This window comes from Mytilus californianus, unplaced genomic scaffold, assembly GCF_021869535.1.
Source record: "Mytilus californianus isolate M0D057914Y unplaced genomic scaffold, xbMytCali1.0.p SCAF_8, whole genome shotgun sequence".
NCBI classification, from domain to species: Eukaryota; Metazoa; Mollusca; class Bivalvia; order Mytilida; family Mytilidae; genus Mytilus; species Mytilus californianus.
Window position 1 is genome coordinate 43,929,874 of NW_026262734.1, and position 26,948 is coordinate 43,956,821.

Genomic DNA, 26,948 nt, shown 5'->3' on the forward strand with positions numbered 1-26,948 from the left:
CGAGGAAAAAGATTCAACAAAACACTGCTTAAAAAATATAAAGACAAAGCAACCCCACAAAAACCGAGCAATTGCTGCCCCACTAGTGACACTTGTTTATCATGTAATAAACCGGCAACTTACAATCAAAATAAGGCTTTATGCAAAACCAGATTGGAACATGTGTCTAGTCTAATCCTAAGACATTATAAAATTCATAATAGAAACAATCAAACTAAAGTTTATTTCTTTATTTTATACTGTCAGCAAGTCATTACAGTCACAAAATACATAAATAAATAATCACAGACATAGCTTTAAATTATTGATAACACAGGATTTCATATACACCTGGTGAGAGTCACCTCACTTGGTCTATCATGTGTGAATTGTCTCTCTTAAACCAAATATACCTATAATACTGTTATAAACACACCACTACCTTGCAGTTCTGGGTCTACATACAATATAACTCACACAAGAAGCTTTCATACCAAGCCAACTATTTATAAAAATAATTCTATTTTATCTAAATATAAATAGGATCACTTTCTTCTAATCTAGACCATATTAAATAGCATCTGTCAATTGATAAATAACGAAATTACAAACTTTTAAATATTTGTCTCTATAAGTCTGCTGTAGGCAAACAAAAAATCAACAGATGCTATTCAACTTGAAAATCTAGAATCAATATTTGGGGAATGCACACTTTTTATCTTTAGTAAACAACTTGCATAGACAAACAGTGATAGCAACTTATGCACCAAACAAACAATATACAAAAATGGAATGTAAACATGGAAAGGTTAGCTTCGAACTTTAATCATATTAGAAGTAATAGTCAGTATTTGAATTACCAGCAATTAAACATGCTCGTTTGGATAAAATACAAAATGGATTATTTAAATATGAATACGAGTTCGAAATACCATCATTCCCCTTTAAACCAGCAGTTCATGTCGATATACAATCATCAAATAATTTGCATAAGCAATTAGAACTTATTTCATTGTCTGTGGTTTTTGTAACGTATACATAACTTTAATTTCTGTGTTAAGAATTATTGGTACAATTATTCAAGGTATTTCTTTGTTGAATAGGGAGCTTCTACACAATTGACGATTCATGTAACATAATCCTTAAATTCAATACATTCCCCATTTCCATTCTCAATTTTACATATATAAATGTATTTCATTTGCTAAGCTGTATACTAGGTCCGAGGACACAGTTATCGTCCTTTGATTTTCTACAAATATAGTCCCTAGTGTGGACAGTGTATAACTTGAAATTTATTTCTTTATATCTCATGCATGAAATATTACGTAGGGGGACGAAATTACAAGTTAACAATTTGGGTGATGAATTTTTATGTAAAGTAGTGATTTGGTCCAGTTAAAAAAGGTAAAAAATTAGTATGTCTGAAGCTGTCAAACTGAATTAAAGACCCCCTTAACATAGAATTGTCCATATTTTAAGTTAGAGCTGGTAGACTTTTCTATAATTTTGATATGATTTGTCCCAAAAGTAGAACGCTACACTGTAAAAATCTGTTTGAGATAGAGCAGGTGCGATTTTTTTAATTTGAATTTATTGTCTAAAAGAAATGCACTACGAAATAACTGTGTTCTCAGGCCTATAAAACCCCTGTTAAACGTTATGAAAATATTTGCTAGAAGACGTCAAAGCAAAGATGAGAGGGCTTGCCAATTAAAAGATAAACCAGATTTAAACAATTTACAGCTCCTTCAAACAAGTTTTGAAACTTTTTGGAGAAATTTCAATTTAATAAGAATGAATTTGTTCATTGTAAAAGAAGGTATAATATCGGTGACAAAAATATATTTTAACAGAGTATTGGGACCAAATCAAAGGTATGTATGTAAACGTTAAATAAAGAGACATAAAACTGGTTATCTTTCAAATAAGCATATACACCTTTTTTAAACTTTAAAAAGAATGTTCTTTTGAAATGCTCTCTTTAAATGAAATGTTTTTTCTCTGTATTCATCAATTCTCTTAATATTTAGACTAACTGTTCAGTAGCAATAACCCACAACGAGACATTTTTTAAGTGGAAAAAATACCAAGAGGGTAAACCTATCAAAAAGATTAAAATACCTTTTTGAGTTGTGAAATAAGTATTTTTAATAGACTGGTACAATTATTCAAGGTATTTCTTTGTTGAATAGGGAGCTTCTACACAATTGACGATTCATGTAACATAATCCTTAAATTCAATACATTCAATTTGATAAAAATCCGTTTAATTTAAATTATATAGCAGGAGATAGTTTTTTTTTTTTTTATTGTTGGACTTGCAAGATAATATTTTAAGTGGTTATATCATCTTAAAACTTCTCCAAAATATTTATTCTTGTTTAATATAGATATTTATGAAAAAATAAAAAAACAATGTTCCACCTATATCCTATTCTTTTTTTTTTGTTTGTTCAAAGTTAATAACCTTATTTTAATGGTGGCAACCATCAAAATATGGACGTTCGGCAAGCAGTCATTCCTATAATTGAATTAACATACTAATTAGAAAACAGAATTTCTTTAGGTAAAAACCTTGTCTGATAAACAGACTTCATATCAAATATCTACTTATACACTGAAAAATGAACCTAATCCTTTTTAAATAATGTATATCGATCCATCAATTTTCACTTAAAATTTCAGATAAAAATGTCACGAAAATGAGATCAGCTGAATGAAAAGGTCCAAAAAAAGATAAATATCACAGATGGATTATGAATGAAAATTCCAAATATAATAAGATATACACTCTTTTTCTTTCCTGTATGTAATATAAGACCTTCGATCCATGTAATGCTGAAATAATATTGTAGCTCCAGAGTAAGCCTATATGTTGCATTTTTTCAACGTAGAATAAAAGCATAACTCCATACATGTATTACAGTTAAATGCTTATCACGGTTCAGAATATCTTTGTTACACATACCCGTCATCTTCACCAGCCGTGTAAGACCATGTCTGGGAAGTAGTACTTGATAAACTAGATGCCGATACTGCTCTTATAAGTTTTGAGGAAGAGCGGGAAGAATTGTCTCTCGGATTATTCAGTAATGACGTCCTTCCGGTAGACAGCGGCGTTGCTATTTTAGGGACCGGTGTTTTAGAACCCGACCCTGATCTATATTTATCACTTTTGTCAGAGCTACTGTCACTACCAGTATTTCTTGAATAAAATCCAACCTCGTTTCCACATTCATCATAATCATCATACACGTCACCATTTAAGCCACCGTTTGACACATTACTTCCAGAAGATTGTCGGCTGTACGGATTGTCTTTTTCTGTTGCAGCACATAAATTTGAAAAAGACCTCGACTTCCCTGATTTAGACAAGGAAGCCGGGGCAGGAATCCTTGTTTTAGGACCATCAATAATATCTCTTCGTGGTTTAACATTTAACATTTCTTTAATTTTAGAAACTAATATTGTAGCATGGTTAGAGTTTGACCTTTTAATTTGATCCGAAGAAGCAGATGATTCTTCAGAATGCATACTTGAACGACGAGAAGACGTTTTTGACCTTGTTGGAGTACAAGGTCGAGGAGGTGTTGATGCTGGTCTATTTATAGGTTGAGAGGACGAACTAGACCGTGACATTGACGGTGTTTTCGGTCGAGACGGTGTACTTTTCACAGACTCACGTGACGGTGTTGATTGTCTGCTTGATGGTCGAGATGGTACTGACACTTTTCTTTTAACATTTTCGTTACTGTCTAATGAATATTCATCATCATTATTGCCATTTGTAATATCATTCTGAGCTATCCCTGGAGTTTCATTCACAGAGGCCCGTAATTCATTTTTTCTCATTTCTTTAAATAATTTATCCATGGTTGCATACATTTCTGGGTCTTCAGGAGGCGCTTCAAGTGTTTCTGTGTTTAAACTTATTCCATTAATTGGCAGTGAAAGTTCCGCCTTGATTTCGTCCAATGACTTTGATTTATGATTTCGCATGTCCATCGGACTTGGAGTTTTTGATCTCTGATAACCATGAGATAAAGACTTGTTTAATTTTGACCCGTGACGAGTCTTAGCAACAGTTTTTGCCGCATCTTCGACCCAGGCTTCTGTTCTTTTATTAATAACATGAGACCCCTCACTTCTATTTACTGAAAGAGCAACTTCACCTGACTCATTTCTATTTCGTGTTCTGTCAATACTCTTACTACGAGTATTTTGTTGTGTAACATCAACACTTTTAGAACGCAATCGATTCCGTTCTGTAGCATCGATATCGTTTTGTTTTGATCTTCCGGCAGCAGGAGATCTAGCTATAATACGACTAGAACTAGGTTTAGGACTTTTATAAGCTGTTTCTCCATTTCTTTGAACACTTAAACAGTGTTGTCCTTTGCTCCTATCTACCATGATAACGGTTTCTTCATCAACTGCGGTTTGTCTGGAAAGTCCTCTTGGTTCAGCACTAGGAGTTATAGGTCGCCTTTGTACAACAGGGCTAGATGGCACTGTTCTGCTTTGTCTAGGCTCGCTAACGTTAGCACTTGTTCTAACATTCTGTGTACGTGACAATGGCGTGTTATTTGATTCATTAAGGTCCATTTCGAAATTTTCGGATCGCCTCAAAGAATGTTCATTAGGACCAGGCGTACGTGACCTTCGGACTGGTTCCATTTTACTTTCAGATTTGCTTGGACCGGGTGTTATCGCTCGTCTTTGCATGAACTGACTAGTGTACGACCCTTTAGTAGCTGACGGTGTCTGAGCTTTAACAAGAATATTTGATTTACGTGGAGTTGGTGGTCTACCTGTACTGCTTGTAATACTTGAACTTTGTGATGATACAACAGCTCTACCAGACGACAACGAACTCTGTGCTGGCAAAGATATTCTTCTTGAGGGCGCTTCTGTACTTACAGGTGACGTCTGTTCCGTGAGAATTGAAGACGTCAAATTTTCAATCGATCTCGTAACACTTGTAACATCATCCTTTACTAATTTTTCTGCTTTTTCCTTAAGCTCTTTCAGATTTCCAATAGGTGTAGATGGTCTTGGTATTAAAGAGGGTGTGCACCGCCCTGAAGGTGTTGAAGGACGAGGAAGTTTACAATCAGTGTCACTATTAGTTTCTGATATATTTTCTGGCAAGATAATTTCAGATGACTTTTGCTCCTGAGAATTTTCCCTACTGTAAGGATTATTTCGCAGAAATTCTGACGTGTTACTTGTTTTCTGTTCCGAAACACTACTTGACTGAAATGTTTTTTTGAATAGGTCAAATTTACTTTCCATTGCACCAGAAGAGCCAATATTTTCACTTGTAACACTTAAATCCTTTTTATTACTGTCTGTTAATCCAAGTTTATTCTGAACGTGTTCAACAACATTGTTAGATGACGTAAGACTTCCGCCATGCTTTCTGGAGTATTTAGTGTCCTCGGCATTTATTGAAACATATCCAACATTCGGTTTAACGTCCTCTTTTGGAGGCAAATACGATCCATCGCTTTTCATTGTTACACTTTTCGATCTACCAGAGATAAAAGAGGAATTTGTTTCATTTTTATTTGATTTAAGTTCTGTACTGGTTCGGAACGATGATGGTTGAATTAGAGTTGTGTTTGTTTTTGGGATGTCATCGGAATCCTGTGAGAATCTTGATGCCATCATTCCCGTGAAACTTCCCATTGAGGATTTGTCACGTGATGTGTTCACCTGACTTCCAGTCCGTATCGTACTATCACCAGTGTCATATGACTTTGTATAGGTTTTTGAAAAGTCGTTGGATTCAATACCATTTGTTTCATATGAAGAATCATTTCCTAAATTTGTTTCAGTTGAAAACCTTGAATTAATAGTACTTTGGTTTGCCCAATCACTTACAAATTTTCCTGCTGCGCTATTTTTTAAAGAGGAATTTCTACTTGACGGCTCACTCGATACATTATTATAAGTAGATGCATCATTTGGTTTAATGATCGATGTTGGTGTCTTGGGTCGAGCTGAAGACACCGGTGTTTTCGGGTGAGATGATGAAACTGGCGTTTTCGGTCTGATTGAGTTTGTCACAGATGATACTGGTGTTTTTGGTCTTGCTGAACTAGTTGGAGTCTTTGGTCTATTCCAAGAACCTGACGAGGCGACTAATTTTTTCGGTTTCTCGGGCAGTTCTGGCTTCTCTAAAATCGTGTGATTTTTTACACTTCTATGATTTGAATCAAAACTTTTGGAAACATTTGATGCAGTTTTAGAATGTGACCAGGTTTTAGATTTCGAATGATCAGCGACAGGTGGTTTCTTAGTTGTATTCACTGAATAGTTTCTGTAACTGTCAGTACTACTTTGAGACCGAGGTGAATCTACACTAGCCTCGGAATTATTTCCATTCGGAACAGATAAAGCATTGTTCAACAAATTTTTAAACTCATCCAGAGTCATTGTACTAATTTGGTCCATACTCGGTACGGAACCGTTGGAACTTTCGCTATTTCCACAAGAATCCATATTTGGCTGGGGTGGTAGCTGACGTCGTTGTAACCCTGGTGTATTTGGTGTAGACCTATAAGCATAAAGAATACTATATAGAGAGAATATCAATCCTGGAGTACCTCAAAATAATGCGTATTTCATTTAACAGTATTATATTATTATACCAATTTAGGCAACAGCAGTTTACCGATGCTAGAATCTCAATAATCATTTTAGGAGACACAAATCAAGGTAACCAACAAAACCTGAAGGAATCGCATGAACTCCAATGAGTTACTGTAAACTGATTGGATGGAAGCCGTTAACTTGATATTTGATGACTTGGCTAAAATACTCAAATAGCTAGGATAAACAACAACAAACTAGAGGCTCTAAAGAGCCTGTGTCGCTCACCTTGGTCTATGTGAATATTAAACAAAGGACGCAGATGGATTCATGACAAAATTGTGTTTTGGTGATGGTGATGTGTTTGTACATCTTAATTTACTGAACATTTTTCCTGCTTACAATTATCTCTATCTATAATTAACTTGGCCCAGTAGTTTCAGAGGAGAAGATTTTTGTAAAAGATTACTAAGATTTACTAAAAAATGGTTAAAATTGACTATAAAGGGCAATAACTCCTAAAGGGGTCAACTGACAATTTCGGTCATGTTGACTTATTTGTAGATCTTACTTTGCCGACATTTATCGTTTTTTACAGTTTATCTCTATCTATAATAATATTCAAGATAATAACCAAAAACAGCAAAATTACCTTAAAATTACCAATTCAGGGGCAGCAACCCAACAACGGGTTGTCCGATTCATCTGAAAATTTCAGGGCAGATAGATCTTGACCTGATAAACAATTTTACTTCATGTCAGATTTGCTTTAAAAGCTTTGGTTTTTGAGTTAAAAGCCAAAAACTGAATTTTACCCCTATGTTCTATTTTTAGCCGTGGCGGCCATCTTGGTTGGTTGACCAGGTCACGCCACACATTTTTAAAACTAAATAACCAAATGATGATTGTGGCCAAGTTTGGTTTAATTTGGCCCAGTTGTTTCAGAGGAGAAGATTTTTGTAAAAGATTACTAAGATTTACGAAAAATGGTTAAAAATTGACTATAAAGGGCAATTACTCCTAAAGGGGTCAACTGACCATTTCGGTTATATTGACTTATTTGTAAATCTTACTTTGCTGAACATTATTGCTGTTTACAGTTTATCTCTATCTATAATAATATTCAAGATAATAACCAAAAACAGCAAAATTTCCTTAAAATTACCAATTCAGGGGCAGCAACCCAATAACGGGTTGTCCGATTCATCTGAAAATTTCAGGGCAGATAGATCTTGACCTGATGAACAATTTTACCCCATGTCAGATTTGCTTTAAATGCTTTGGTTTTTGAGTTAAAAGCCAAAAACTGAATTTTACCCCTATGTTCTATTTTTAGCCGTGGCGGCCATCTTGGTTGGTTGACCAGGTCACGCCACAAATTTTTAAAACTAGATAACCAAATGATGATTGTTGCCAAGTTTGGTTTAATTTGGCCACGTAGTTTCAGAGGAGAAGATTTTTGTAAAAGATTACTAAGATTTACGAAAAACTGTTAAAAATTGACTATAAAGGGTAATAACTCCTAAAGGGGTCAACTGACCATTTCAGTCATGTTGACTTATTTGTTATTCTTACTTTGCTGAACATTATTGCTGTTTACAGTTTATCTCTATCTATAATAATATTCAAGATAATAACCAAAAACAGCAAAATTTCCTTAAAATTACCAATTCAGGGGCAGCAACCCAACAACAGGTTGTTCGATTCATCTGAAAATTTTAGGGCAGATAGATCTTGACCTGATAAACAATTTTACTTCATGTCAGATTTGCTCTAAATGCTTTGGTTTTTGAGTTATAAGCCAAAAACTGCATTTTACCCCTATGTTTTATTTTTAGCTGTGGCGGCCATCTTGGTTGGTTGACCGGGTCACGCCACACATTTTTTAAACTAGATACCCCAATGATGATTGTGGCCAAGTTTGGTTTAATTTGGCCCAGTTGTTTCAGAGGAGAAGATTTTTGTAAAAGATTACTAAGATTTACGAAAAATGGTTAAAAATTGACTATAAAGGGCAATTTCTCCTAAAGGGGTCAACTGACCATTTCGGTTATATTGACTTATTTGTAAATCTTACTTTGCTGAACATTATTGCTGTTTACAGTTTATCTCTATCTATAATAATATTCAAGATAATAACCAAAAACAGCAAAATTTCCTTAAAATTACCAATTCAGGGGCAGCAACCCAATAACGGGTTGTCCGATTCATCTGAAAATTTCAGGGCAGATAGATCTTGACCTGATGAACAATTTTACCCCATGTCAGATTTGCTCTTAATGCTTTGGTTTTTGAGTTATAAGCTAAAAACTGCATTTTACCCCTATGTTCTATTTTTAGCCGTGGCGGCCATCTTGGTTGGTTGACAGGGTCACGCCACACATTTTTAAAACTAGATACCCCAATGATGATTGTGGCCAAGTTTGGTTAAATTTGGCCCAGTAGTTTCAGAGGAGAAGATTTTTGTAAAAGTTTACGGACGACGGACGACGGACGACGGACGACGGACGCAGGACGACGGACGACGGACGCAAAGTGATGAGAAAAGCTCACTTGACCTTTCAGGTCAGGTGAGCTAAAAAACAAATGGTCTATAAATGCAGGAATTAATGATTTTAAATGTAGTACTGCAATAATTTCATGCATGGTAGATACTTTTTGAAAATTTTCTGAAAAACTTTAAAAAATATATTCAATAATGGGTAGAAATTACCAAAGTCTCCCACAATATGAAATTCACACCATCAATATGTATTATAATAATGTATGTTATTTAAAACAGATAAGGAGATGTGGTATGACTACATATGAGAAAACAATCTACCAGAGACCATAGACGAGGATGTCAACAACTATATGACACGGTTCGGCCTTCAACAATAGCAAAACCCATACCGTATTGTAAGGTATAAAAGGCCCCAGCATGACAAAATAAAAAATAATTCAAAAAAAGAAAACCAACGGCCTGATTTATGTTAAAAACAGCAAACGAATTGGAGATATGTGTGCAAATTTTCTGATTTATCAAAATATATTTCCTTGTAGCGTTTTAAAGTTATCCTGGCAACATGATTATTGATATTAAGAAAAAAATATTTTAAATTATAAATTTAGGTTTGACACAAAAACATGTGTCTCCGTGCAACCCGTATAAAAGCTATTGTCCTCTCTTTTCACTCAAAAGCTTTTATTTTGCACTATTTAACAAAAAAAAGTTTATGACTATTTCAATTTTAAAAACCAGATATATGTATTATGTAATATGTCACTACATAGAGTATTTTTGTATTATTAAATATTTTGTCTGAATATCTTAACATGTTTTAAATACAATGACAAGTCAATAACTGTTACCTATACTGCCGATGTTACCAAAATAGATTTTAAATTAGCATAGACTTCTACATGTCCACAAAGGTCTAAAATTCGGTTTAAAGATGACATGAGAAAATTTCGCGGAATATTTTTTCATTGAAAATCTGCCTAAGATATTTACTGTATAGTATATGTTTTGTTTTTCATTCAAAAATCAAATATGCAAATTCAACCGCTTAACAGGAATTCCATATTACTCGGATAAACGTAGCAGAGAACATAAATTCCTTGGTAGACATCCAATTCATTCAGTATACATTATAGAAAAATTGCCGTTAAGACACACGCCCTTCACATTATATTATAGATTTTCAATATAGTTTGTAAAGTCAGACAAATACCACGTGTTTCTTAATTAACACCAACGCAAAGGCACTATATAAACTACCAATATTCATTTTAAAACAGTTGAACAAAATGGGCCTTTATCTAAAAAAAAAATCCAAGTTGGGGGTAAAATAAGTAAACTTGGACACAGAGTACAATTTATTATTTTCGACTGATTAAACATGAATTTATTGGTGATTCACGTAGAGTACAAACATTTACTGTTAGAGAGCTCGTGTACGAAAAAGTTCGTAGATTTAAACAGATCAGATAGATATATGACGGCTTTTAATCGAATGACTGACAATTTTGGTTTAAAGAATATGAATTTCTTGATATTCAAATTATCTAATCAAACATATATTTGACCGTTTGGTTTTGGAAGTTAGCAATACCCTTTTTACAAATGCTTATTGACAAAACAATTTCATTTTCAACTAGAAGGACCATCGATTAATAAACTATTTTGATTATCGGCGTTGTCGCGTCGGCACACGAATGAAAGTATTTGTTAGATCAGTCCACCAGTACGACAGTAAAACTTAATGAAATACTCCATTGAAGTTATGTCCGTAAAAGAAAACATATGCAACCGTAATCGACATTAAAACCTATTTTGCATTTAAAATCAAAGTCTCTCCCCTTTTATCCGTTTAATGTTACAAATGTACTGTTATAAGAAAATCTGATCATCCAAAAATATAAAATGCAAAACTGTGCATATCTTGAAGCAGTTCTGTTAAGTTCGGTTCCATTTGAATTATAAACTGTAAGACAATTTACGCTGACCAAGTATTCCATATAGTGTTCATGTTTTGCGATGGGGTAAAAACACCATTAACAATTAAATGTGAAACAGCAGGTGCACAACAGTACAAACAAGAATATGTCCATAGTACACGGATGCCCCACTCGCACTATCATTTTCTATGTTCAGTGGACCGTGAAATTGGGGTCAAAACTCTAATTTGGCATTAAAATTAGAAAGATCATATCATAAGGAACATGTGTACTAAGTTTCAAGTTGATTGGACTTCAACTTCATCAAAAACGACCTTGACCAAAAACTTTAACCTGAAGCGGGACAGACGGACGGACGGACGAACGAACGGACGGACGAACGAACGGACGGACGAACGAACGGACGCACAGACCAGAAAACATAATGCCCCTACTACTATCGTAGGTGGTGCATAAAAATAAAATAATTCTGCTAAATTCCATTCATTTGCTATCGGAAACCACACAAAAAATAAATACCATAAAAAACCATAAACAGGAGTTAAACTAATACTGAATAAAGGAATTCTGTCAAAGTTCAACTGTTAGAATCGTGCATCAAAATTACACCACAACTCCAGCTGTTTGTCACAAATGAGTTTGTTTGGATTCTTCAAGAAATATATCAATAAAACATGCATGAGATCATTTAATCCCTGCTTATACCCCAATCCCAAAAAAACATTTCAGACTTTACGTATTTATAATAATTGGCATTCATTTTTAAGATTATTTTAAATTTTCATTACATGTCTCATTGAAAAGATAAATACATTTTTACAGAAAATCTAGTTTAATGAATTTAATAGGAGTAACCCGTTGAACTTTCGGTTTTAAAATGTTTTATACACGTATTTCTTTTATATAAACTGTAATTGCTTACTAAATAGTGTTTAGCAAACAAAAGAATTCCAACAGAAGGTTTTATATCTACTTTTGTGCCTATAAAATTTTGACAAACTGTGTTAACAACAGGGACAAACCAATATATTATCGTATGAAATAGCACTTCAAAATTCAATTTAAGTTGATTACTGGAGATTGGCCAACATTCAATACTAAAATTTATCCTAGATTGTATTCTGACAAATTTCAATCAATAAAAATTTCATTAATATAAAAATTAACTAATTTTGGCAGCAGTCTTGATGAAGTCATAATATAAGACTTTTAATCTACAAAGTCTAGGATAAACCAATTAAGGTAACAATACTTGTGTTAGATTTATCCATTTCCAATCAGTAGCGAAGTTATGCTTTAATCCAGATTATCAGCATACTTCTATAATGATAATCTTCGTACTTGTAATATATTATTCATATTTTGTTATTTTATGAAGTCTTACTAAATATTACAGTTATCTTATAAAGTCTTACCAAATAATAAAGTAATTTTATAAAGTCTTACCAAATAATAAAGTCGTCCTTATTTTTGTACTTGTTCGAAAACAATGAATCAAATTATTTTCCTTTGAATACTAAATTTTGAAATAAAATCAGCTGAGTGAGCTAAATTTTCAGGGCACTATTTTTCTTTTGTATATGATTCTTGCACCATTGAATTGCTTTTCAAATAATAGCTCGTGTTTGATAATTTGGATCAAATAGTTAAACAGTTTTTCAAATATTTTTTCTTAAGTATATATAGTGTTGTTACCAATTATGTAAATCAATTGTATCTGATTTTATGCCCTTTATGGGCCCTGTAATTTGGGAAATAAAAATATTCTATTCTATTCCATTCTATTCTATAGTGTGTAACACATCATCATATTTTACTTAAGTTAAATGATGAATTGTTTTTTGTTGTTGTTTTATTTATTTTTTTGGCTTGTTACAAATTAGTTTGTGAACGTTTTTGGAAATTAAAATTAGAAATTGTTGAAAATCTGGCAAATAAAACATTTAAAGTGTCGGGGAGCCCATTCATAAATACAGTAAAGCATTATTTTTGTTCAAAGATTTTCCCTTCTTCTTATTAATATTCAATAAATATAATCTATTCTGGTAAACAGTTTTACAAATCTTCCTCTTCGACATAGAACACGCATGAAGACATCGATAATAGTCCTAAACAACAGACAATGTCTATGGAATGTACCAATTGATTTTGTAGGTGATTCTATCGTCCTTTGTATCAGTTTATAGAACTAAAGGGATAAGTAATAATTTAAACAGCTTTATGTGTGTCTGCATAAAGTAGCTTAAATATCTGGTCGATCAGGACATTCCTGTATATTCGTATTAAATAGTTAACTGAATAATGTATTCAAATTGAAATTTCCTAAATTGATACACGTATAATGAATTTATATTACACAATGTTCATTGCAAAGATTCCCAAAAGATACAACAAGCATGACAAGTGTGGTTTCTTAAAATCTTTAAGGTAAATCTATCTTCAAATCTGGAGGGGGTATTTGGACACCACAAGGTCAATTCATTGTCAAATATTGATTGAATATTTTAACAGCTAAGTCAGAGAAGTTATCAAAATGAAAATTCTAAAAAAAAATCAAAGATAAATTGATTTTTATTTAAATAATTCATTGTTTTGTCAGCGAAAGTTTCAAATTTCATCACAAATAAAATGTCAATTTAAATTGTAAGAAGAAAACAGGTAATATTACACAAAAGTATTGTATATAGGTTCAAACATGTCTACAAAATTTAAACTAAATACCACTAGTTCTGCCCTATTGTGTACGATAGTAAAAACAAACTGACGATTTCTAAGGCTCTCTATAGGATAATATATCTATAATTTCATTATATTATAAAAATAGGCTTAATTAAAGTAAAAAATTAAATTGTTTGTCAATTAACTGGTATTGATTTTACAGTTTCAACTTGTTAAGGTTTGCAATGTTAAAACTATGTTACAGTATTGATTATTACCTTAATGTATTTGTTTACCTTTAACGGTTAAAAGAATTCCATTTAAAACATACCTGGTGTTGAATTCATTTAAAAATGCATATTTTATACAAATGCCGTCGTTCATGGCTATACCAGTGTAAAGTTACATTTTCTGATTCATACATTTTAAAATATAAATACATAACATTTTAAAAGAAACAAAGAAAAGTTTTTTTATCCTATAAGGCTTACCTTGATGTTGCAATAATTTTGTGTTTTGACGGCGTCGGAGTTTTTCTAGCAGGACTAGGTGAGGTGCACCTTTTCGCAGGTGCTGGAGATGAGCATCTTTTGATCGGAGATGTTGGTCTGTTACTAGGTATTCCTGGTACTTTCGATAATTTTGTATTGGACGGAACCGGTGACGGAGATCTGAGTTTATTATTTCCCGGATTCGACACAGAATTATTTTTAGTCACATTCACACTAGAATTGTTACTGCTATTTGATGACAAACTAGATTTACTACTACTTCCAGATAAGTTCGGTTGAGTGGGCAATTTCCTTGGATTAGGTCCAGGGGAAGCACTGCGCATGCGTACAGGTGAAGGCGGTCTTTGAGCACCTTGATATGAGTTGGAAACAAGTGATGATTTTCTGGGTGACTTCATGGAACTTGGAAGAGTCTGAGACAAGACAGGGGTACTGGATCTTCTTGGTGTCGTGGGTTGTCTCTGCCCAGCACCCTGGGACATCCGATGACCTAATAAATAGACAAAAAAAATAATGTTGGCTTTTAAACTTACTCAATGTTACTGACGCACATGTTAATTCTATTTAAAAATTAAATGTTATACAATGTTTTTGTTGAAAATTAAAATTTAGATAAATAAATCAGAAACGGAACTAAATGATACGTGAAGATACGGATGATATGCTTAATTTAATACAAAAAGTCTATAAACAGTAGATTGTTGATAGTATTGATAATCGAAGTGACGCACTAAAAATTTTCTTTTAATAATGAATTATGTCAATAATTTCTTTTGACTATTTATTTTTCACTTTTAGACACAGGATAATGAATTTGTCACTAACTATAGTATTTGAACTGAAGTCTGAATACATCAAAATAATATTTACACCACAATTTTATAAGCGAAATGTGATTAAAGAAAATAAGGAACTCCTTTTTAATTGTATTCAAATTAATACATGAATAAGACCGGTATGGCTTAATGTTATTTCAGTATACATAAACTGAAATGACCGATCGTAGTTTAAACATCTGTGTGTCACCTACTTAACGGTTTTTGTATTATAATAGTCTCAAGAGTTCAGTCCCTCCTGCGCAGCTACAAAATATTCAGCAGATCAGTGTATTTTATTAAAAACAGTACAGTATCAAGATCTTGTTCAGTAAAAGAAGGGAGCAAAGGCCCATGATGACCAAATACATGGTAAATCTTACAATGAAAATCTTAAAAATTTTCGAATCCTGTACAATTATTTATCAGTAATAAAGTTATCAATAATCATCTTTGTATCTATTTTAGACGGCCAAATTACTACTTTGCCGCTGGGTTGGAAATTTTAGATAAACATTAAATTTTATTGGTTTCCACTTAACAAGCTACGAAAGCCGGTTATGGCCAAGTAAAATATTGTATATGAATAAAAGGAGATGCGGGGTATACATCATGATAAATGCCCTGAGACAGAAGCAAAACGACACAAATAGCATATATAGTCTTTACCGAGTGTTTGTTTATTAATATATCAAGCTCTAAATCGATATAAGAACAAGGCTTCTTTAGACGTACACGAGAGTATTGGAGCATTTTTGCTTGCTTGCAAGTCTTGAACCGTAATGTAGCATTTACATAATATGTATAAAATATGGTTTGGTGAATATATAGCTAGAGGTTTAGGGGAGGGTTGAGATCTCACAAAACATGTTTAACCCCGCCGAATTTTTGCGCCTGTCCCAAGTCAGGAGCCTCTGGCCTTAGTTAGTCTTGTATGACGTCCATTTTCACTGAACTAGTACACAATTTTATTTAGGGGCCAGCTGAGGACCACCTCCGGGTGCGGGATTTTCTCGCTGCGTTGAAGAGCCATTGGTGGCCTTCGGCTGTTGTCTGCTCTTTGGTCGGGTTGTTGTCTTTTTGACATATTCCCCATTTCCATTCTCAATTTTATATAGTGCAGATGAAAAATACAGCTCTAGACCAATGCCCATAAATGACAAAGCAACTTGGATAGTGTTCCAGATAGATCTGTGATCTTTTCTCTTTTTGGTCTTTTTTTTTCTGTTGCAACCACTATCTATTCAATTGTCATGAATGTATATACCGAAAAGACCGACCAGACAACATTAAATACTACAAAGGGATAACAATAATGCAAATGAACGGCGTAAAAATAAGGAGATGTGGTATTATTGCCAATGAGACAGCTATCAGTTAAAGACCTTGAACGTTATCGAAGTTAACAATTACAGGCCCTCAACAAAACCTATACCGCATAGTAAGCCTCTTAATGAACTTATAACTAATTGTGTAAAATTTGTTCATCATTTTTTATTCCCACGTACAACCGAATGTGGCTACGAATTTATACATCCCATTTAGTCAGACGAACGCCCCTCATCACAAATATGCAGCCTGTGACTGCAGGACGGGAGTCCATGTTTCTACATCATAGTCAACACTTGCGTTAAAATCAATATGACCTTATATATTGTACGGGGTTAAATTTGTCAGTAAGATATCGACTGTTATTTGTGAATAGGTTTTATACTGAAGCTTTGATATATAGAATTGTACCGATTCCACTGTGAATAAGTCCGGTTATTATATTGATATATGGTCTTTCCTTTAAAATTGTTGTATGTAAATGTATGTTTAATATAATTTATATTTTGTCACATGCTATTTTTTTGCTTTTATGACAATAAAAATTATTATTATTTATCGGTCTTCAAACACTAGTAGACCTTCAACATAGTGGGTGTGCTGTCTCATATATTTTTGATGATATAAAGTTGATTAACTACGGATTTGTAATGGAATTGGGTATCAAATCTAAAAATCTTTCTATAGATGAACAGAACTGTCGTGATCTCAAATAATTAAGATATTAAAGGTATATGACAGCTTTTGTTTATGAAGTAAATAGTTGGTGCACTTCAACTGCAGTTGGCACACGAGATATTATCGCCGACAAAGTCTTTAATAACATTAATTACTTAAAAGATAAAAGAGGGACAGAGGAAACTTACACGTGCTAGTCCTATGGAAGTACAAGGAGAAATACGGAAATTTGGTACTGTTATTCAGGTGGCAGTTCGAGATTTCTAAAATTTACCATTGAAAAACAAAATACACTTAAACATCTTTCAGGAAATTCCTTTAACGGTTTATTAAAATGGAGTATAACGAAATCAGAGTTCTATATTTTAATTAGACTGGTCCTTTAACATTTGAAAAGTAATTTACATATAGCTTCTATGGTTATACAGTAATTATCTGTTGACTGTTGTAAGGTACTTTTGGCAAGTTTTCGTGTTCTCAAAGTTTTCACATAATTGTTTAGCTGAAACTGAAGCTAATGCATGCAGGTTTTAAATCATCTTCAAAAAGTAATGGGATGCCAAATGGGGCAATCTAAAACCACAAGGCCAACACCCCGGCTAATAGAAAAGACAAAAAATGGAAGATTGGGCAACTCGAAACCAACAAAAACGGATTGAAATCTTTATTTTCACAATGAATCGTTTATATGTAGTAAAATGATATTGTTTAAAAGTCACTAAAGTACACAAAGAACGAAACTTTGACATACGCAGGTATCAACACATTTATTTGATATAAATAACTGACTTTTTCACATTATTAAAAGGAACAAATTAATTGACAGGGATGATTTAATTGCTTTTATTTGATCTCGATTCTTCAGGATACTTTAACTTCTTATACATTTGACGGCAATCTTGATATCTAGGACGGTAATTTGTTTTTTATTGGTGAGGATTGACTAATGTATAAAAAAAGTTATAGAAAATGATTTTGTAATGATGTAAATGGAACATATTTAATTTACTTTTCACACCTTTAAAAAGTTTAATATGTAAATATTTTTGATGTATTTGTTAAAAAGTACTAAATATAACAAACTGACTCTACATGAAAGAAGTATGCCCATGATTGCACGGGTTATCATCGGAATATTTTCATTATTTTGAATAAAAAAGTTTGTTTTTTTCGTAGGAGAGAGAGCGAGATTGTCCACACTCCACACCGTCAAAGTTTGAAGATAATTTGAATTTTTACCGTCTATTCATGTTCATCCCTAATTGATAGTCGAGTTTTAAGATTTGATTTTTGCCTGTACCACCAAAAATCTTGTATTTTGGGTAATCTATAAAAAAAAAGAAGGAGTTCCAAAACGGAATTTTAAATAAGTGGACAAAAATTGAAATGTTTAAAATAGCTTGTAGATAAAAACGCTCCATTTATCCCTGTAAATACATCAGATTTGAAAATGCTTCCCTTTATTGTTTTATTTTCATTTAATGAATTAAGAGATAAATGTCACCGTATTTGCGTCATATTGGAATTAAAAATTAGCCAAAGACTCAATAATGGAGTGGGGATTGACAGGTACATATTTATAAAGGTAATAATGATGTTCTATAAAATTACAAAAATAACCATATTGTATGTCAACTATAACTATCTGTAACAAAGGATCGATAGGACTTCAATTAAGAAAATCAATGATTTTATATCTATATATTTATCACCAAGCATAGTGTTACCTACTGTGTCAAGTTTGATCAAATTCCGATCAATAATTCGTCTTTATAACGTTTGTGATTACTTGGACTCCGACCAGCAAATTCTGTTGTCAGAATTGTGTTATACGTACGTCTCTCCCCAATGGAAAACTATCCATGAATTTGCTTTAAAATCTGAAGCGGCCAAAGTTCATTTTTTTCACTACAAAATCCACAATAGATGATGATGATGATGGATGGCTGCTTAACGTCCATCGGCAAATTAATATGCATATTCAGGACGAGAACATGTTAATGTAATATGAATATTAACCCTGCTTTGTACTAGACCGACACGCTGAGACGGTCTCCACAATAGAAGAAAAGCAATAGTTTCCCATGTGGCACCAATAAAGATTTAACTTTTTCAGGCCAGTTCATAATCATTGTTTAAAAACGTCATTTGGTCATAAACAGTAACATCTCTTGGGACATGCAGAATGTTAGTACTTCAGTGTATATTTCACGAGATTTATAACACTGAAAAAAATCCACCCCTTTCTTACTGTGAGAATAACTTTCTAAAAAATATCCGATCAGTATAGAAAGTTATGACAATTGACATCTGAGCATGTAAGATAATTCGGTCAAATGTTTAATTTCAATGTGAAATGTACGAAGATTTTGTATTGACAATGAACATATGACAAAGACTATGCTTAGCTGTGGAAAACTTTAATATCATTCGAATTAAAAAAAAAAATGGGATGTACATCCACATAAAGAATTGACAAAATCCAAGTTTTCATGGTTATCAAAAAGATAGAGTTATGTACTTGACGTACAGTGGAAAATATTTCATGAATATTAATAACGAAAACAATGAAAACGATAGATCAATCACAAGAAGGAATATCATTTAAAGTGGCTAGACCGGGTTTAAAGGCGGGAAATTATGATTGCCTTGGAGCAAAAGAGAGTATTTAAAGAAGAGGCCGATATTTTGTCTGGTAATAGGCCACCTATTGGACACTATTTACTGCAAGGTTTTTGTACGTTAAGAGAGCATGCGCATTTAACAACTCATCGAATGTGGCTGCAAATTTATACATCAAAACCAGTCAGACGGGCGTCCCTCATCACGAGTATTACGGCCGGTCTGGAGAAGTCCCTATACATTACTATACCATATGAAAATAAGGAGATGTGGTATGATTGCCAATGAGACAACTATCCACCAAAGTTCAAATGAAGTGGTCATATATTGTATGCCGTTAATTATGACAGGAAGTGTGTCAACTGTTGTGAAAAATTATTATACTGAAGCTTTGATCTATATAACAGTACCGATTCCACTGTGAATAAGTCCGGTTGTAAATTAAAGTATTGATATATACGACCTTTCCTTAATAGTTAGTGTACGACCATTTCAGTACTTAGTAGATTATCATGATAAAAATCAAAGAATTAAGAACTATTTTCACCTCAAATTAGACTTAATTTAATTCAATGACGTCACAAATAGCTTCCCAATACACATTTTTACCGGGTGCAGGAATGGACTAACTACTTTGGATTCCAGGTTAAATCTACTGTAACCTCAATAACAAAATAGTTTGTAATATTAGACGTATTAAATGTCTTATTACAGTTGTGTATTGAGAGTCGATATACGTCTTTAAGTTCGTGACAAATGCCGTTCGAAATTTATTACAGGTAAACGAGGAAATCTCTGGTCCAATATTTAAACAATTTAATATTGTTTTGACTCAGCGATTATTCAACGCGAAGCTATTAACTAATATGCAGTTTTGTATTAATTTGCCTCGTGCATGTGGTATAATTGTTTGGATTATAACGAGTTTTGATTCATTTCAGGCCTTTCAAATATATGAGATTTTTATTTCAATTGTAGCCATAAATTAACTGTTCACTTCATTGTACGTAGATAAAGAATGACTATTTGGAATGACAAATTTACAATCAGTACTTACTTAATATATTTTTTCACAATTTTTAAATGCAGGATCATAATTCGAATAATTTTTTCACCTTTCGTTATATTTCAGATCTTTCGTTTATTTGCTTTCTTTCCCCAACAAGACATAGAGAATCAATAAATGATTTGAATAATCGTCTACTCGATTCTTAATATCTATAGTCGGGAAAGATTTCTTGAATATCCACGACGACATTTGCTGTTGCCTCTATAGGTCCATAATTATTAAAATACTTGAAAATTATATCTCGTTCAACTTACATATAAATAAAAGCATTAATAGGATAGGGATGCCAATGAGAATTATCCCATCAATGCAATGTAGTTGATTACCAATGCAATAATGACAGAATAACCTAATTGGCCATGACTTCATGTCTAGTATACTGTACAAAAACGGGTCTGACACGTCAACTAATATTTCTTCAAAATTTAAATTCACAATACTGTGAACAGACAGGTAATCAATGTTTGTATCAAATTAATACATATATTTTGTACTTACTTCATATCGGTATTTTAAGAAATATTTTCAACTATTTTTACTTTTGACGTTACTTGTATACCTTGCATATGCATTATATTAAACGTGACAACACAGTGATTGTGCACGGTATTAGCGACATTTTTCAACAACTTACCTCCGAAGTTACATCGGCACGGGTCATGTTTATCGAGGTAGTGTTCTAACGTATCCCAACCTCCACCAACTCTAATCATCACATGCTTACGTAATATCTGTAGGAAATAGAGAAATGTGTTTTAATATGTATTTCTCGCGTAAATGATTAAGACAATGCCTATTTATCATCATACGAAAAAATCTAGATAGTGGGTTTAATAAAGCAGACTCTGCTATACACTTCTGGAACACCAAGGTTTTGTCCTATCTTTAAGCAATGTTCGCAATACTTAACGTTAAAGTGTTCTTTGTTGTGTGTTCAGGTTTCGTCTGCCAGTTTGCGGTCTTTGTTTTAACCCTCTTTTAGTTTCCTAAAAATATGATTTCCTAACGACTAACTATTCTATACTGAGATACAAAATGATTACATAATACATGAATTGAACAAAAAACATTTGAAGTACTTTATTGATAGAAACAAAATTAGTTATCAATAATTTATTACATTATATTATTGCTTCTAATGAAGAAATTCGTTTAAAATCGCTCCATAATTAAATACAATTAAAACACCCATGCAGACCAAAATAAAGCGTCGTTTAAAAAAAAACCTGTTAAACAAGGCTATAATGCTTGTAAATAGAAACTTCTTTCATGTCCATGTGCATCGGATATGTATGCAAACATCGATCGCAAAATTCTCTTTCATTAACTTTGCTCAGCTCTTTAAACATGCATTATCATTTTCTTTAAACTGAAGTTTTACTACACCAAATGATCAAAGCAACAGCCTACACATATCGGTGGAATCAATGAAAATAACTAAATTAATATAATTGAAATTGTCCCTAAATATCGTCACAGCGGCATTCCAACCGTATGTTGAAAGGGAATGGGTGGCAAATCATCGTTCCATGGAAACAAATTGCGCACGTTAATTTTTTTATATATAAACCCTAAATTCGTGCACTTCGTATTTAGGTTGTCTTATCTGTAAGTATAAAACTGACCTTGCCAACAGCAATTAACATGTCCAATGATTATTCTTTATTATAATTACGATAATAAGTATATATGTCATTTTTGAGCCAAAAATTAAACATTATCAGTCAAACTGCTTGCCTTGGTATTAAGCTATAAACTGATCTGGAAAATATTCAAATATTGAAAATATGTCAAATATTTCTAAGTCATTCTGACTTTGCATACTCCAAATTTCGTCACCTCGTATTATATTTTCATATTACTGGAATTCGGTGCTTAGGAAGAGAGTACCAAAAAAAAAATGATGCTATACCTTTCACAGTTTATTTCACTTTTTTGAAACGGTGTTTAACCAATATCTACAATTTATTTACACATATATAGCCTTACCCGTACAAACACAAGAGTCTGAGAATCTCCAATTTTGTATTTTCCTTCTCCAACTTTTATTATTGGGAACTGGACGGGACACGTACACCTTCCCGCCAACCATTTCACCTGAAAATAAAACCATAAAATATAGAATGCGCCAAATACTTTGCACATAAGCGGTGAAATCTGATGATATATTTACACAACAGCTTACGCATCTACTAATGTGGGTATCTTCAACAGATGTAAGCTTTCCATCATCATAGTATTCAAAATTTTCATCCATAAAGATACTTTTAGAATACTTTTCCTTTTGCGTGATAAACGCCATTATTCTGTGTACTGATTGTAAAGGAAAGTAAATAATTTTAACTATACATTCCTCTTGTTTGTGTACTATAATGAGACAATAGGCAGAGCTTTACATTAAGTTTTGTTGGTTCTTTAAATGTTTAGCAACTATTATCATGGGAACAAGTTATCTTTCAGATCAAATATGGAGATATGATTATTAATAAACGATTCCACGAGAGATAACTCTATATTATATTCTATTACACCCCGTTTGTATGCACATAAATAAATTATGTACCCAATTAAAAGGACTAAATAATTCAAACTAATTGTAATATAACATTAGTATTGGAGATAAGACTGAATTAATAGCGCAGACTAGCTTTTCGTTCGAAAAAAGCACGAAAGTACACACTTAAAAGGTTTTTTACGTTAACGTCTCCGGAGAAGAAATGAACATGTAAGAATCAGTATAAACTGTCGAAAATAAGTGTAAATAGAAGAAAGAAAACAACTACAAATGGGTGCATGACAGTCATCCAGCGGGCAAACCGGTGTTCCTTGTTGAAAACAACAGATACAAATGTATAAGGCTGTTGTCTGCTCTATGGTCGGGTTGTTGTCTCTTTGACACATTCCCCATTTCCATTCTCAATTTGTTAAGACTGGTTTCTCATCCTTTCAGCATCAGCGTCATAAATGCAGGTACACATAGTAAGGTATATGTTTTCATGTTCTGAAGAGTGAAAGCGTGGTAGATTCATGGTCGCCAAACGTCCAGTTCTAATAGTGTATACCGTTTTATGCCCTATACAATTAAATATACTAGTAAGTTGTTAGTAAGGATTAACCGTATGGGTTTATGTCATATAGTTTTCTACAGATCGGGATGAAATAGAATAATATTCACCTTACAACAAATCATCTAATGCTTCTGACGAAGATAACTTTTGTAAGGGTTCTTTCATGAATACAGAAAATATCTTAGCGTAACTAAAAAGCAAATTTTATCCGTCCCTAACATGTATATTCAAACACATTACCTATGCATTGATCATTGTAACAAGAAGAATCTTGACCCAATATAAGCTCTGTCAAATGAAAGTACATTTCTTTATGGATTAAAAAACATAGGAGCTCGTGTATCGTGAACTTTGTATGACTTTAGAAGTATATTATCTTTATTAATCAAATTATTTCCTTTACGAACCAAAGTTCGTCAATATCCATAAAACAATATCCAAAACCGTGACTGATTTATATAGCGATAATTTGAGGTGATATTTATAAACTTAAATGATCTAATGTCCTCTGGGTAATGATGTGATATGTAACCATTGATTGTTCGGGCTACAAAAATGTGTATTTGGTTGTAGCTGTTGATATGCCTGTACAAAATATTGAGATATTATGTCAATGTCCACCAAAGAGAAATAGACAAGAAAAAGAATGGCAAGGATTATCGTACGACCATCAAGTATCGGATTGATTGAGTGTTCGATTCTATAAACAAGAGGATCTCAAGAGCCTGAATCGCTCACCTCTTATTTTTTTGCTTAAATCTTTCATCAATGATTTATTTTGCTTTTCAATATATATTAATGAGTGGTTTAAAAATGCCATTTAAATGTTCATTATATCTGTCATATTTTCTTCAAAAGCAAATAAATGCATTTTACCCATATGTTCCATTTAAGCGATAGTGTACGTTTCCTGACTTACAAGGAAATAAAATACAAAATTTATACTAGATTCGTTTGAGAAGATTTTTAAAGTTAAAAAACATAAACAACTTGTGTAAAATTGTCCTTAAAGGGCAATAACTCCTTAAGGGGTCAATTGACAATTTTGGTCATATAAACTTTTTCATAGATCTTACTTTGCTGAACATTTTTGCTGTTTACAGTATCTTTATCTTCAATAATATTCAAGATAATAACCAAAAACTGCAAAATTTCCTTAAAATAACCAATTTGGTGGCAGCAACCCAACAATGGTTTGTTCGGTTTGTCTGAAAATTTCAGGCCTGATAGATCTTGACCTTTTGAACATTTTACCCGATGTCAGATTTGCTCTAAATGCTTTGGTTTTTGAGGTATAAGCCAAAAACTGCATTTTACCCCTATGTTCTATTTTTAGCCATGGTGGCCATGTTTTTTGAAGAAACAGTAAATAAAACACAAACTTTGTTCTAAATACCATAAGGATCATTCAGTTTAAGTTTGGTTGGAATTGGTTCAGTAGTTTCAGAGAAGAAGATTTTTTAATGTTAGAAAACATGATAAACAAATTGTGTAAAATTGTCCTTAAAGGGCAATAACTCCTTAAGGGGTCAATTGACAATTTTGATCATATGAACTTATATGTAGATCTTACCTTGCTGAACATTTTTGCTGTTCACAGTTTATCTTTATCATTAATAATATTCAAGATAATAACCAAAAACTGCAAAATTTCCTTAAAAATTACCAATTTAAAGGCAGCAACCCAACAATGGGTTATCAGATTCAACTGAAAATTTCAGGGCTGATAGAACTTCACCTAATGAACACTGTTACTTCAAAATCAGATTTTGCTCTTAATGCTTTGGTTTTTGAGATATAAGCCAAAAACTGCATTTTACCCCTATGTTCTATTTTTTGCCATGGCGGCCATGTTGTTACACGAAACAGTAAATAAAACACAAACTTTATTCTAGATACCCTAAGGATCATTCATCTTAAGTTTGGTTGGAATTGGTTCAGTAGTTTCAGGGGAGAAGATGTTTGAAGTAGTTCACACCAGACGGACGACGACGACAGACGACGACGGACGACGGACGACGACGGACGCCAAGTGATGGCAAAAGCTCACAGTTCCTTCGGAACGGTGAGCTAATAATGTCCAGTGACAAACACATCTTCAGCAATAAAAGACCAATATCGTAGGATAACATTAAACAATGACCATTCCACCCCCTGGCCCCGTCTCCTTCATGCATAAATAATTACAAGAAGTGACATTATACCCCAACCCGGTAAAATGCTTATTTCCGATAATAGGAAACGAAAATACTAATTTAGGCAGAACGATATACACTTTCAGTACAATCAACATTTTGCGTGGCCTTACCTCTGTATCTATGTTGTGTGGGTTAATAGAAGCACTTATGCCCATGGTGGTTTACTAATATAAAATGTCCTTGCAAAAGAATGAGATCGCGTACGTGACAATCGCCTTACATTCAAAAATAAAGGAAAATAATTAGCATGTTTAAACAGCACCTTAGTTAGGATAAAAAGATTAAAACAAAAGATGGAAAGTTCAAAACACTTCTTTTTTGTTTATTCTTTGTTTTTAAAACATTGACTTTGTATTACCTTTAAATTTGCATGATCGGTTTTAAGTATAAATTATTTTTGAGTTTAAATACATTGACTTACTGTTAAGTGTTTAAGAGAATTACGATTTTTTCACAGGAACTTTTTTAAGTAATAATTATTCTTAAGAATATATTCTTCAAACGTGCATACATATTCCAACTGTAACTACTGCAAAGCATTTTCTTCATTTGTTATTCAGAGATAAGGGTTTAATTTTCTGCAAATTATGTGAAGTAACCTATTGAACGCTACTCTGTTGATCATAATATGACGACCATTTCATATCCGGGAGGGGGTGCCATGCTACATGAATATTTACTTCCACCCGCCCCCACCCCTTTATGGAGCTACATATATGACTTCTAACATTTTCCATTCCTAAATTTGTCTAATTCAGGGACCCTCCTTGTTTTTTATCATGGATTCTCATCTGCGATCATTTCCCCACCCACCCCTAAATCATTAAATGGTCATCCTAAACCGAGTGTGCGTTGATGGGTTTTTTCCTTTGACGTGACCGTAAATACCTTAGTTTTTTTGCAGAGTAAGTTATTTTTTTTTTGTATAAAGGCTGACCGGGTAAAACTCTTCAGTTGATCTGCAGAGTAAATTGAGT

At 32.9% G+C, this 26,948-nt stretch overlaps 1 protein-coding gene across 1 annotated transcript in view; it reads right to left on the reverse strand.

Moving 5' to 3' along the window:
- Positions 1 to 1,454: 1,454 nt before the first annotated feature.
- LOC127712360 (mucin-5AC-like) overlaps positions 1,455 to 26,948 on the reverse strand; it is a 44,047-nt gene continuing 18,553 nt past the window's right edge. Inside the window, exons 2-5 of the mRNA XM_052218747.1 lie at positions 22,695 to 22,802; positions 21,340 to 21,436; positions 14,172 to 14,682; positions 1,455 to 6,544 (exon numbers count right to left, since the gene is read on the reverse strand). Of these exons, the coding sequence (XP_052074707.1) occupies positions 2,941 to 6,544; positions 14,172 to 14,682; positions 21,340 to 21,436; positions 22,695 to 22,802 (4,320 nt within the window). The 3' untranslated portion in view covers positions 1,455 to 2,940. The remainder of the gene's footprint in view (positions 6,545 to 14,171; positions 14,683 to 21,339; positions 21,437 to 22,694; positions 22,803 to 26,948) is intronic.